This window comes from Phaseolus vulgaris, chromosome 1 (assembly GCF_000499845.2).
Source record: "Phaseolus vulgaris cultivar G19833 chromosome 1, P. vulgaris v2.0, whole genome shotgun sequence".
In the NCBI taxonomy this organism is placed as follows: Eukaryota; Viridiplantae; Streptophyta; class Magnoliopsida; order Fabales; family Fabaceae; genus Phaseolus; species Phaseolus vulgaris.
Genome location: NC_023759.2, coordinates 40,694,226 through 40,707,881, shown reverse-complemented (window position 1 = coordinate 40,707,881; position 13,656 = coordinate 40,694,226). Strand labels below are relative to the sequence as shown.

General features: G+C 29.1%; 1 protein-coding gene across 2 annotated transcripts; it reads right to left on the bottom strand.

The window, feature by feature from the left end:
* Positions 1-510: 510 nt before the first annotated feature.
* On the bottom strand, positions 511-2,582 carry LOC137814257 (uncharacterized). 2 transcript variants are annotated; one of them, XM_068616883.1, is made up of 4 exons: positions 2,368-2,572; positions 1,562-2,050; positions 1,285-1,480; positions 511-1,168 (listed from the first exon to the last, which is right to left on the bottom strand). In XM_068616883.1, exons 2-4 carry the CDS (start codon positions 1,961-1,963, stop codon positions 690-692), a joined length of 1,077 nt encoding a protein of 358 aa, XP_068472984.1. In that variant the 5' UTR covers positions 1,964-2,050; positions 2,368-2,572; the 3' UTR covers positions 511-689. The 2 variants fall into 2 exon arrangements, with proteins under 2 accessions (XP_068472984.1, XP_068472983.1); XM_068616882.1 differs by having other exon boundaries at positions 1,562-2,582.
* Positions 2,583-13,656: the final 11,074 nt, after the last annotated feature.

Below are 13,656 nucleotides of genomic sequence, written 5' to 3'. Positions count from 1 at the left end.
AATTGTTTACAAATATTTGCCGTGTGAAAAAGAAATCTTGGCCTTTTTTCAGAGAGTGACGATGATGAATATATAGAAGCAACCTCTGTCACAGATATAAAAAATTTCTAAAAGTAAAATAAGAGAGAGATTGAGTGAGAGAAGTGTCTTCCAAATATAACCCATTGTTCACTCTTGCATTTTTTGGGGTGTAAAGTTAAATGATCTTAAAGATTGCATTACAAAATACTCTTCTTCACATATTTTAGTGTGTTTGAAGGCATCTACAGGGCCAGCAGATTTGTTTGTCAAGTCCATCACTTCCTCTTCAAGAAAAGAATCAGAATCAAGCTTCAAACAAAGGAGTAACTTACAAATTATCTATCATTCCTCCAGCCCACCGAATCAAATTCAAAACAAATTGTCGGAATAGAAGATAATTCAAGCCAAGCAAACAAAAAAAAGCAATCCACTAAATTTTCAAATAAGTAAAGAATCAACTTCTCACAATCTCGTGAATAGCTAACAATATAATTCTTTAACCTTTACTTTTTATTCCTGTCACTAAAAATCCATCCCTTACAATAAAAAGCAGAAGGGCAGAGAGTTATCATAGAAAAACTACTTACACAGCCTTTTAGAATCCTCACTTGAAAACTTTATATAAAACAAAAAGCCAAAAGTAAACAAAAAAATAAAAGATAAAAAATTCAGGGTTTTTCATGGAACACAGCTGCCAGACCGGACTGTGAGCTCTTGGGTTTCATCTCCAGTGGCTTCTGAACCACCAACTTTGACTTTGATTTTTCATTATCTTCACGGGAAGTTTCGCATGCAGCAGCGGCGGCAGTTAACACTAACGCTTCCACAAGTTGATTTTTCTCTTCGGTCTCCTCTTTGACTCCACGCAAGCACGTGTAGGGGGAGAGCCATTTGGCTCTGACGTATTCCACTTTTCTCCACGGCGGAACGTGCATGCACCTTTTCTTCAGACTCAGCTTCGCAGCCTCCGAAGCGATGGCCACGATGCTCTGCAACCGGTCACACTTGCCAACGAAGACGTAAGGAAGGGTATGGAGGATCGCTTTGTATATCTTGGTGGGTCGAGCAATCTCGAATTCTGATCTGAAGTCAACGTCAACCACCACCCGCTCCTTTCCAATTATCACATCAATGTATTCATATTCCCCTGCATAAATCATATAATTTATGAACAAGACCCTAATTAAAATTTCGTCTTTGTTTGCGAACAATTAATTCCTTAAGCAAAAAATTTCCAAACAGAGAGAGAGAGAGTGTGTGTACCGGCGGGGCAGAAAGTTGATTTTTCCCAGCGAGATTTGCATACAGAAGCGTCGTATCCGAGAGCCAACAACCCTTCAGTGACGATCTTTCTGCAACAATCGTCCTTCCGTTTGCAAGTTGCCTTGTTCTTCTCAATGATCTTTGTAGTGTCCGCTAGCAAATTCCTCTCATACACACTCGCACATGCCACCATACCCTACCAAATAACGCAAAAAAAAATAAGGAAAATGTATTGCCCAGTGGCAAAATAAATTACAGAGCAATTAATTCAAAATACCTTGAGAATTTCGTGCATTTCACCAGAGGAAGAATAATTGGAGTTGCCGAAACTGCCAAACGCACTCGTTTCTGCATCAGAGCTATCCTCGAAGCTGTTGTAGCGGTTATGCGCGCATTTCCCGGCAGCGGAATGCTTCTCGGGATTCTCCTCCATGAAACTCTGCACCATCTTCGCCAGACACGCTGAGCTCGGTTCGAAATCAGCGGAACCGTCTTTGCCGGAACGCGGAAGCTCCCCTGCCACGATCTTCTCCGCTGCCGAATTGCGGAGGACGCCAGAGAACTGGCGCTCCAGGAGCCGCTTCAGCCGCGACTTGATCACCGCCTTCACAGGCTCAAGCCGAAGCGCCTCATCATGAACGGGCGAATCAATTGGCTGAATCTTCATTGTGAAAGGCATGGTGACGATGTATGACTGTGTTCCAGAACACAACTATAGTTTCTCTCAAGTTTCAACTCTCCCTCTCGTTCATTTCCCAAGCACGAGCTTGATTTTAAATTGGGAGTCAGAACAGAGAAAAATACTAATCTATTTGAAAGCTAATTAAATCTTTGAAACTGAAACTCTGCAGAAGCTGAACCGCTTTTTTTGGATTTCAATGTGCACAAACAACTTTGCAGTAAGTTGACTAGAAACTGCAGATTTTAGCTAAATGAGAAAGATACAAGAACAATTATGATATGTAATAAATGCTTTTCTGGGGGAGCAGTCTTTTTTCTTTTTTTTTTCGAATTATTTGAAAAGGGATGATTATACAATAACTTCTAAACTCAAGTTAAATCGCTTTTGTTTAGGGTTTCTACCAGATAAGAAGATTGGTGCTCCCAAACAAGCGATGGTTGTTGTTCTTTAGGAAATCGAGATCAGCAGCCGGAGCATCCATAATCTCCGGCGAGTGGCTCAAATTTTCTGATGAGAGGGGCCCCGCGACAAGGGAGAGTGGAGAGAGAGTATTGATTGAATTTTTGTTTGTTTGTTCAGCAGTGGAGCGGTGAGGAAGGACAGGATAAGGAGCGATGAGGAAGAGATGGGGTATTTAAAAAGAAACGACGAGAGAAGGGTAAAGATGCCACGTGTATGTCTTCCACGTGGCACATTATCATGCCGAATTCCAGAAATGCCCTCTCATTTCGATTGTTTCACCGACGGGTGCCATGAGATGAGACACAAACTGCATTAGAAAATCCTCATCCTTTTGGGGTTATTTTGGGTATGGGCGGTGAAGCGCGTGATTGTGACATGACAATAATACCCTTACTATATCGTGAAAGGATAAGTTTATTTAGCAGAGAATTAGGTCCAGGAGGAAAACAAGTGAAAGGGTGATTTTGTCATGTGAATTATTCCTCTTCCAAGACGTATCTGACCCTGCGTCTGAATCAGTGGTTAGAATTTATGGATTGACCAAACTAACCCATGTCGTCACCACTTTGGTTGGTTTAATGTCAATTTCATGTTTATGAATTTACAGAAATTGTCATCAAGATTGTCTTGTCTCGAGGTCACTTACATGATAAAATAATTTAAAACAATATTCTCATTCAATATGAAATCAAATAAATATCAGCTACTGACTACAATAGTTTTTCTGATATTATTTAAATTTTACATCAAACATTAGAGTAATTATTAATTATTTGGTTAATCTTTAACTTACTTAACCTATCTGATATTATTTAAATTTTACATCAAACATTAGAGTAATTATTAATTATTTGGTTAATCTTTAACTTACTTAACCTACACTATTTGTGTATTCATATATAGTATATACAAGAAAAATTAGTAACTTCAAGACTAATTTTAATTGAATTTTTTTTCTCACTTCTAACAATAACAACAAGCAATATAAATTCATGTTTGAAATAAAAATAAATAAACAAGTTTAAGCAGTTAATTGTTTGTTTATCGGTGACTTAATGATTTTTAAAAGTGAAAGTATTTATTGCAAAAATTGAAATTTAAAAAAGTACTATTATGTCTTTTTATGATAATTAAATGCTTATATAGCCGTGAGTTTTAATGTCATTTAAGAAGGAAGGTACTTAATAAAAATAAAGATAAAAGTATCAAGTTTTTTATGCTCTTTATATGAAGTTTTAACCAAAAAATTCAATTCAAAATTTGTCTTGTTTTCTGATCTGATAGTGTGCCAATTTTTATTTTCTTTTTCTTTTCCTTCTTTATCTATTTTATCTAATTGATCCATTTTTTTCAATTATAATAGAATATATATTTTTATTCTAAATAAATCGTATTTTGATAATATATTTTTTAAACTTTTAAAAGTAAAAACATGTTAGGTAAACACAATTTTAGTGTCATTGAAAAATATGATAAAAATAAAATAATATGATGAAAATCAAATCTTTAGACTTCCAAAATAAAATCATATTTGACCAACACAATTTTTAGTATTTTTTATGATTGAAGATGAAGTTATGAAGGTGGTGCACAAAGTTGTACTTTTAGTGTACCATTTCTTAGCTTTAAAAAAAGTTTGTTTATAATTTCATCGAAATAATTAAGATGAAGTTAATCTATTATCTTGAAAAAATCTCAGTATCATAATTCACAACCGTTTTTTAAAATTATTATCAATAATCTTATTTTGTCAACTATTGTTAATATCAACAAAAGAAATAAGAATAGGATTTCGGACAATCTAAAATCTCTCGCTTAGATTATTATTATTATGTATTAAAGAGCTTTCATAATTTACTTTGCTTTTTGGTCGTTGCTGAATTCTTTGTTTATAATATGGATGTAACATGAACCAAATTAAGCTTGGAATTAAACCCGGCAAACATATGACAAATCATAGGGAAAACGCGAGTTCTTCTTTGGGTATCAACTCTTTAGGTATATAAAGGGTTTAGATTTAATCATTCAAATGTATCTCATTACTCTTTCTTCACTTATCCTTATCTACTTAAATGCGTTTGGTTAAAATGAAATGCATAGTTGTTTGATTATTTAAGAACAATTAAAAACAATGGGCAATTTCACATCCATTATCACTGGTTTAGAGAAAATTCCACCCATGTCTTTTCTTGCATGCAGCTACTGAAATGGTGTAGAAGGATAAGAGCTAGAGTGTCAAGAGAGAAAAAAAAAATCTAAGAACAATTTCACGAACAAGACATGTTAAAAACTATACTAAACTAAAATCACTACTTTTGCATATTAAAAATGTCTTAAATCGATTATTTTTTTTCATGACTTCACCTTCCATCACTTGAAATCGAGTAACCTATACGACTTTATCTTCAACCACTTTGTACCAAAATCTTATTACTTCAATACCTATTAAACTTTATAAATAATAATAAATAAATCTGGATTAAGTTAAATAAAGTAATGTAGTACACTATTTTTTTAATAATATTTTATTTTGTATTGGTCAAACACATCTTTATTTTGAAAATCCAAAAAATATTGTTATGTTGACCAAACACAGCCTACCCATATTAGTAGTTTTTAAAAGAGTTATAAATTTTAGTTAAATTAAAGAAAAATTACACCAGTTAAATAAATTTACCCCCTTTCTTCAATATAACATCTTCTTTTCAGCTAAAATAACATACTTTTTATTCTTATTTAAATACTTGTTGGGACTTACTTTATTTGATTGTTTGTAAACAACACGTATCACTATGGTTGCATTACTTATTTGAAGAACACTTCTACAGTATCATTACAAAGTCTCAGTACCATACTTCATTTTAAAGTAAACATAATAATACAAAATAAAAAGTATGATTTTTTAGAATATAACTAAATTAAAGCTGAAGAATTAAAAACAGTTAAATTTTATTTTATTTTTGAATTATTTTTAATATAAACGAGTATGACAGTATTATTACAAGATATTATAGAAGTCGTGTTGTATGCTATCTATTTCATACATTTTCTGTGTTTTTTCAATAATTAATTTTCAATCAACCATTTACACATTTCTTCAACTTTCTTTCCTTTCATGCCCCCATCTCTTTTCCTTTTCCTGAATTCTTTTAAGGGATTTACCAAAACTTTATAATCAGTTTGAAGATCTTCTTCTAATTTTTTATTTATTTATTACATAAATATTTCATATTATACATCACTATTCAACTTGACATCTCAGTTAGGCTGACACTCTAAGTAACAATAATTGTCTGTCATCATATGAAAAAAGTATTATTAAAATAAAAAAAAATAAAAAAATAACAAAAAAAATATGAAGCGATTAGACCAAAACTCATATGTTAACTAAAACGATATATAGGTAAACTATATCTATTCATAAAGAACTCTAAGAATAGACTAGATGGAAACCTATTATACCAATTAAATGAATCTCTATGAATGAATTCTATGTTAGTCAACTTATCCACACACGCATTCCCTTCACGAAAAATATGAGTAACCCTAAAATCTTATTAGTAATTAAGATAAGTGTTTCACCGATTACGAAGCATCCACTAAACTTTGGTCCAAGCAGTAAATGCACCACTAATCAAGACAGAATCACATTCAAGTCATACATTAACAAACCCATCTTTTGTTTCCTCCATAAAACTACACAACCAAAGCAGTCTGAACGTCAATAAACGCATAAAAAACACCAATAAACTCCCTCATACTTCCACGAAAAATACCTCCAGTAGTAAGACCAGGATAACCCCTAGTCGCACCATCAGTGTCTATTTTAACCCATCTCTCATCTAACAGGAAGAGGACGAAAAACTTTACCACTACGAGTATTAATACCAAGAAACTTAATCACGTTGAAATCCAACCTATCATTTTTCATTGAAGTTTTAGACGAATTTCTCACTAGACACGTGAGATCTTTAATAACTGAAATAGCCTGAGAAACATCAATTTTATCCTGAAATCTAGCATAATTCCTCATACGCCATATCATTCAAATAGAAAAAGTGATCACAACAAGCTTAATCAATTTACCAAAGGGCTACCATCACTCTTATTAAAATAAAGAAGATCACCCTTATTAGAGAATTGAGAATTAATAAAAATATGTTGAATCCAACTCCAAATATGTAAAGTTGTAGAACATTCGAAAAATAAATGTTGAATAGTTTCTTCATGCTTCCACAAAGCGAATATATATGCCAACCTTTATTCTGAATATGTCGATCTGTAGGAAGTCGTCCATGAAAAACTTTCCAGAGTACTAGAGTTTTGGAAGGAGGAATATATGAATTACCCCAACCAGAGAAAACTTTTGGATCCAAGAAAAAAATCATAGCCGATTTAAGAGTGAAACGACCAGACTCATAGAGTTCAATTAGAAATATTTTGTTCCTCCCTAATCATGATATTTGTAAAAAGATGAGGCATCTGTTGTAAAGATAAGAGAATATTTCAATCACAACCGGTCTAAAATTGGGAGACTGTACCTAGAATACTATCATCATCAAATAACCCTGCAATGTTTGATAAAGAAGTAGCAGAACACCATTTATCATTCAAAAAATTAATAAAAATACTTGTACTAACAGTCTAAGAAGTATGATCAATAATATTTTCATAAACCTACTTAGCAAAATTCCAAGCAAGTTTAAGGAGATACGCATTATTTCCATGATGGATATTAATAATTTTCAAACCTCCATTTTCAAGAGGAGAACAAATCTTAGCCCAATTAACTGTAATTATGCATTTTTCAGTATATCACCGTTTAAATCAAATTTCTACACCACGACCGAACTTACTTAAGAATTGAAACAAGCAATTTATACATATTAAAACTATAAACTAGAAATCCAGTAATGACTGTATTAATCAACTGAATTTGACTCATCATGCAAAAAAAAATTATTTTTCAAGATATTAACTTCAATTTGACTTTATTAGCTAAATGTCCCGGATTTTCCTCTAAATTAAAACTAGCAAATTTTTTTATTTCTTTTTAATTACTTTTCCTTTTACTAGAGTTTGCTTTATATTTGTCGGTGACACCTAAGTCTCTAAGGATTTTATGATAGACTATTTTAAATAAAAGTCTTACATAAGAAAACTTCGTTACGAATTCTGTTCAATACCTTTTATTTTAAAATGGAATATAACAACAAAAAGTTTTAAATATACTTTATAATTTTTTGTAAAATAATTTTTACTTTAAGTTATTTTAAAAATAAAAATAATTCTTTTTTATTATAGTATTATGTGACACTTGTTAAGTGCTAATGTGTCTTGGAAAAAAGAAATCTAAGTGATAATGTCATGTAATATAATACAAGTATGTAACAAATTAAAAAAAATATTTAATTATCTTTTTGTTTATTTATTTATTTTAGTCGATTTAGTTGAACTATTAATAATAAAAGGATAAACTAAATTCCTAAATTGTATTGGGCTTAACTAGACACATAATTGTGTTTTAAATAATTGTAGGGTTTTAATTCAATCTTAAAAACTTCACATTATTACATTTTTAAAATTGGAAGACTTGATTGATGTTTATGTTAATAAAGGAACAAAATGGATTAAGACAACTAAATAATAGGACAAAATTAATTAAGATAAATAAACGTCATTAAATATATATTATTATCTATTCTAAAATTGATGCTAGGACTGAAATTAATTATTTAAATTTTGGAAAAATAAAAACAACAAAGAAAATTTATAGAGATTAAAATTTAAATTATAAGAAGCAAGAATAACAATTTCAAACTTTATAACAAAATTATAGAAACAAAAATTGAGACTCACTCATTTTATAAAGAATAAATATATTTAAGTTTAATAAGAAATTATTGTTTCAAATAAAAAATAAAGTTTCAAAAATATTTAATTGAAAATAAAAAAAGGTTGGTAAGTGAGACAATTTTGAGATAAAATATGGATATATATATATATAAAGTAATATTTTAACGTAAACAAGAAAGAGTGAATTAATCATGGAGAGTTATGCTCGTCGTGTACAATAGACTTACACCATTCTTTTTTTATCGTTGATCAACATGATTTTTTTTTTTTTTATCTCTTTTGTTTTCACTTTATACCCCTCGTTCGGGTGTGCATAAAAAGTTCATAATAATTTGTTCATGAAGAAATTATCCTATATTAAGAAAATATCGATTAACACATGTTGGTGGTGCGTGTTTGCTTTTTTAAAATAAATTTTTGTATTCAAACTTTATGAATAAAAAACCATGATTAAAAATAAAAACCCGATAACAGTTTTTATTAATAAAATGAATAAATATTTTATATTAATAACATGATCATAAGAAAATTAACTTAAAAATATTTGGATCTTTCTTTCACTTATTGACAGTGACTTTGATTTGTACTAATTTTCTTGATTTTCATTTTTATAGTTGTTGTTGCTTTAACAAATGATCTTGCTTTAGTAGTTGCCTTTGGCAAAATATAGAACTTTTTTGCTCTTTCCCTATGGAGAGCAGCAAAAGCAAAACTTTGAACCTATATTTTTTTCCACTTTATTAACAGTATAGTCAATATAATTTAATCTTGAAATCATGCATGTTAGGAATTTAGTCTAATGGGATAATAATTCATGTGACCAACCAAAAGCAATACCAAAAAAGCAACTATAGAGATTGTGAAAGTTGAATATGTTGTCATTCTTCCTCAGTAAAATCTAAAATCAGTGTGACTAGATATAATGACAATGGAAATTTTATTTTAATTCATTTGCATTTTTTTTTGTAATGTGGGGTAGTTATATATTCAAAGAATAAAAAATACATGATATTTTTTAATATCATTTATTTACTATTTGATCGATGTTATAGGTTTATTAATTTTTATAATAACTATATTGCAAATATTTTTTTGATGTACTAACAGCATAAAAACCTTTTACACCAAAACTGTATCTTATTAAACTCATAATTGAGATGTTTCTTTATGGTTTATTTTTTATATCCTTATATTTATTAAATTATTAATTATATATTATCATTTTACTAAACAAATTATTAAATAAAAATTAATTTTAAAAATAAAAAATAGTTAATTATTATATTAACTAAATTAAATAATATTGTTAAGATTAAAAAATTATTGATATCTAAAATAGTTTCTATTATTAATAAATAAATTTTAAATTAATAATCAATTAGCTATCAAAAAATTTATTATTAAATTTAAAATTTAAAAAGTTTTTCTTTTTATAGATGATAATATGTTGAGATCACAATCATTATTGTTTGTGTTATTTTTTAAATATCTACACTACTTTATGATTATTTTAAATTTGAGTTAGATTAAAATTTATTCAAAATCATAAATTATAATATAGTGATTCAAGTATTTTTTTTTCGTTAATTAATTGGCATTACATTTATTTATAAAATTGTCGTAAAACTCATAAAAACGAGTATAAATACTTAAACTAAAAATTATCTATGAGGTGTGAAATCTATTAATATATATATATATATATATATTCAAGTACATTGTATAATAAATTTATATTAGTTTATAAATATTTATAAATAATTTATTTATTAATGAATTGTTAAATGAACTACATGATCCCTACTCTTCTTCAAAACATCACGATGTATATGTATTACACAATAGTAGTGTCGCTCATATAGTTTTTAGTTTATTTATTACATTAGAGTCTAGCATTAACATAATTTACAATAGTATTACAATAATATATTTAATGCAATTAAATATCTCGAGGTGTATCATTATTATAACTTAATTATAACTTAAAATGAACATATATAGGATCCATTCGATTACACAAAGTGCGTGCAACCTTTAGTTTGATTATTATGTTAGGTGCAATCATGTTGGTTTTTGTGATTTGCACTGGTCTACACTTCAATATATTATATTTGGAGATTAACACAAAATTAAAAGGAACTATAGATAAAATAGAATATTGCATCCTAAGGAAAAAACAACTAACAATACTGAGGTCATAGATAAATTGCTTAAATTAATTAATGTTTTAATTAAAATTAATATTGTCGGTTTCTATATAATACACATAATAATAATAGTAATTCACATCTCATATAAAAAAATTACAAAAACTTTAGTGTTACAAGTTAGCACACATGATCATCTATTATTCAATCATATTAAATATGTATTTTTACATCTCATATCTCAAAAAAATTACTAAAACTTTACCGTTACAAGTTAGTACAAATGAACATTTAAATATGTATTTTCACATCTCATATCTCAAAAAACTATTAAAACTTTAGTGTTAGAAGTTAGCACACATGAAACAAAGTATACTCAAAATAAAATAATATTATGACCAATGTATGCTAAACATATTTAATGGGGCTTAACATCTCATAAAAAAAATTAAAGAGAGTACTAGAAAACTTATTTTAATAATGAAAAAACTTTGGAGAAATCAGAAGAGACTTGACAAAGATGAGAGAAGTAATTATTAAAATAAATGAAAGGAAAAAATATAATAAATTATATATATATATAAACACATAAGGTTATGAAATCATGAAAAAAAAAATATGGGTTAGGTACATTACATAGATAAAAATATCTAATAATATCTAGAAATGTTTAACACTTTTCCTCAAGTTGGTATATATAAATTATATACGTTCAACTTGTTACAAATATAATCAAACTTAAGCCTTCATAGGGATTTAGTAAAAAAATTTGTTAATTGATAATTTGGATTAACAAACTTCATTTTGATATCTCCAAATACAATCTTTTCTCGAATAAAATCATAATCAATTTCAATATGTTTGGTCCTTTCATGAAAAAAAAAAGATTTCAACAACAACCTGATTAGCACATATAAGTTTCATTTGATTGATCTCTCCAAGTTTCAATTCTTTAAGTAATTGTTTAAACCAAATACGTTCAGAAGTAGTTGAGACCATAACTCTATGTTATGCTTCTGCACTAGATCTCGTCACAAAACTTTGTTTCTTGTTCTTCCAAGAGATTAGGTTATCACAAATGGTGAAAAAATAATTGGAAGTGGATCTATTAAATGGAGATCCTACCTAATCAATATCTTTATAACATATTACTTTAGTATTGTTATTGTGACCATATAGCAAATATTTTCCACGAGAACCTTTAATGAACTTCGGTATATGAATGATTGCATTTCAATGATCTTTACATGGGGAGTTAAGAAATTGACTTACTACACTAACTGCAAAGAAAATATCAAAACAAGTAAAAAATAAGACAATTAAATTTTCCAACTAATTTTCTGCTTCTCAAGGTCTGAGAGAGGCTCCCCCTAATTGGGTAGAAGTTTGGAATTGGGATCCATGATTGTGTCAACAAATTTCGTATTCATCAAAATATCCAATGCATATTTCTTTTGAAAGATAACAATAGCAATATTAGTTTGTTCTACCTCGACCCTCAAGAAATATATGAGTTTGCCAAGATCTTTGGTTTGAAAGTGATAACAAAGACATTATTTTACCTATGTGATGCCATGAAAATCATTATATGTAAGAACAATGTCATCGACATAGACTACTATATAAATACACCCAACACTTGATTGACGGTAAAAAACTAAATGAGCTGTCTCACTATGAGTCATATCAAATTGTTGAAAAACATTATTAAAATTTTCAAACTAGGCCCTAAGATTCTATTTGAGGCCATATAAAGATTTACGAAGGTAACATACCAAACCAAAAGACTCCTCCCTGAACAAAAAAACCTTGCTCTATATAAATTTCTTCCTGCAAATCTCCATTAAAAAGACATTTTTGAAACTTAATTGATAAAGAGTCCATCATTGAAGAGCATTCATGACTATGAATAAGCAAACACAAGTCATCTTTGTCGATGAAGAAAAAAAGTATCACCATTGTCTAAACCAAAAGTTTGTGTATACCCTTTTGCCACAAGGTAAGCTTTAAGACAATTAATAGTACCATTAGACCAACTTTGATAGAAAACAATCCACCTTTAACCAACAACAAATTTATCAAACGGTAACAAAATGAGCTCCCAAGTTCCACTATTATGAAGAGTACTTATTTCATTAAACATGGTCTGATACCAACCAAGATGTGCGCTAATGCATCACCTCAATTTTTGGGAACAAACATAATAGAAATAAATGAAAGACATGTATGAAGAAATTATTATAATTTATGGTAACTCAAAGCAGTGTAATGAGGAGAAAAATTATGGTAGAGAATATACCTTTGCGGAGAGCAATAAGAAGGTCAAACTTAATTGTAAAAAAATAGAGGAGTTAACACTAGAAATGAGTTAGTCAATGGGAGTCTTTAGGTGGACTAACAAGAGGATCACAGGTAATAGGGATATTAACTTGATCAAAAGAAAACTCTAGAGGAGGATAAAGAGACTTTAAAGTAAAGGGAAAACTTAGTGAAAGTGATATATAATTAATGAAATAACAATTAAGAAGGAGAGAAACATTTATATCATTTTTTGTGATCTAGTGAATCTTAAAAAAGACACATTTATGTGACCTATGAGATAATTTATCAAGACTAGAACTAAAATTATGAATAAAGCATGAGACCCAAACACTTTGGGAGGTGAGAGATGGAAAGGGTCATGAGGAAATAAAATAGAATGAGGAATTTTGTTATCTAAAAATGAAGATGGCATGTGATTAACAAGATAACACACACTAAGAACTGCATCACCCTAAAAATGTTATGGAACCCCATCATATATTAAAATTGTGTGAGTTATTTTAACAAGATGTCTACTCCTCCGCTTAACCACCCCATTTTGTTGAGGTGTATAAGCACGTGAGGTTTGATTAAAAATAACATGAGTAACTATAATTTTTTTAAAGAATGAGAAAGATACTCACTGTCCTTATCATTGTCCAAATTCGAACATAAATTTCAAATTGATTTTTAATTTCATTGTAAAATGTCTGAAAGATAAAAAAAACAACTCAAAACGATTTTTCATTAACAATACCCAAATACATTGAATGTGTTTAACTAACTGACACGACTCATAAGACAAACTTAGAACAAGTTGTTGCAATTTGATAAAACTATGATGACCATGTCAACATGTTCAAATGTCCGTATGCGATAAAGATCATGAAACTCCATCTGATCTTACAAACAAATAGAATCTTT

What these genes read in the sequence shown, in the direction of transcription:
- LOC137814257 (XM_068616882.1), bottom strand. Translation starts at nt 1,963, where the DNA reads ATGCCTTTCACAATGAAGATTCAGCCAATTGATTCGCCCGTTCATGAT. An exon ending in AAATGCACGAAATTCTCAAG is followed by an intron (nt 1,481 to 1,561) that starts GTATTTTGAATT and finishes GTTATTTGGTAG; the next exon opens with GGTATGGTGGCATGTGCGAG. An exon ending in ATCAACTTTCTGCCCCGCCG is followed by an intron (nt 1,169 to 1,284) that starts GTACACACACTC and finishes TGATTTATGCAG; the next exon opens with GGGAATATGAATACATTGAT.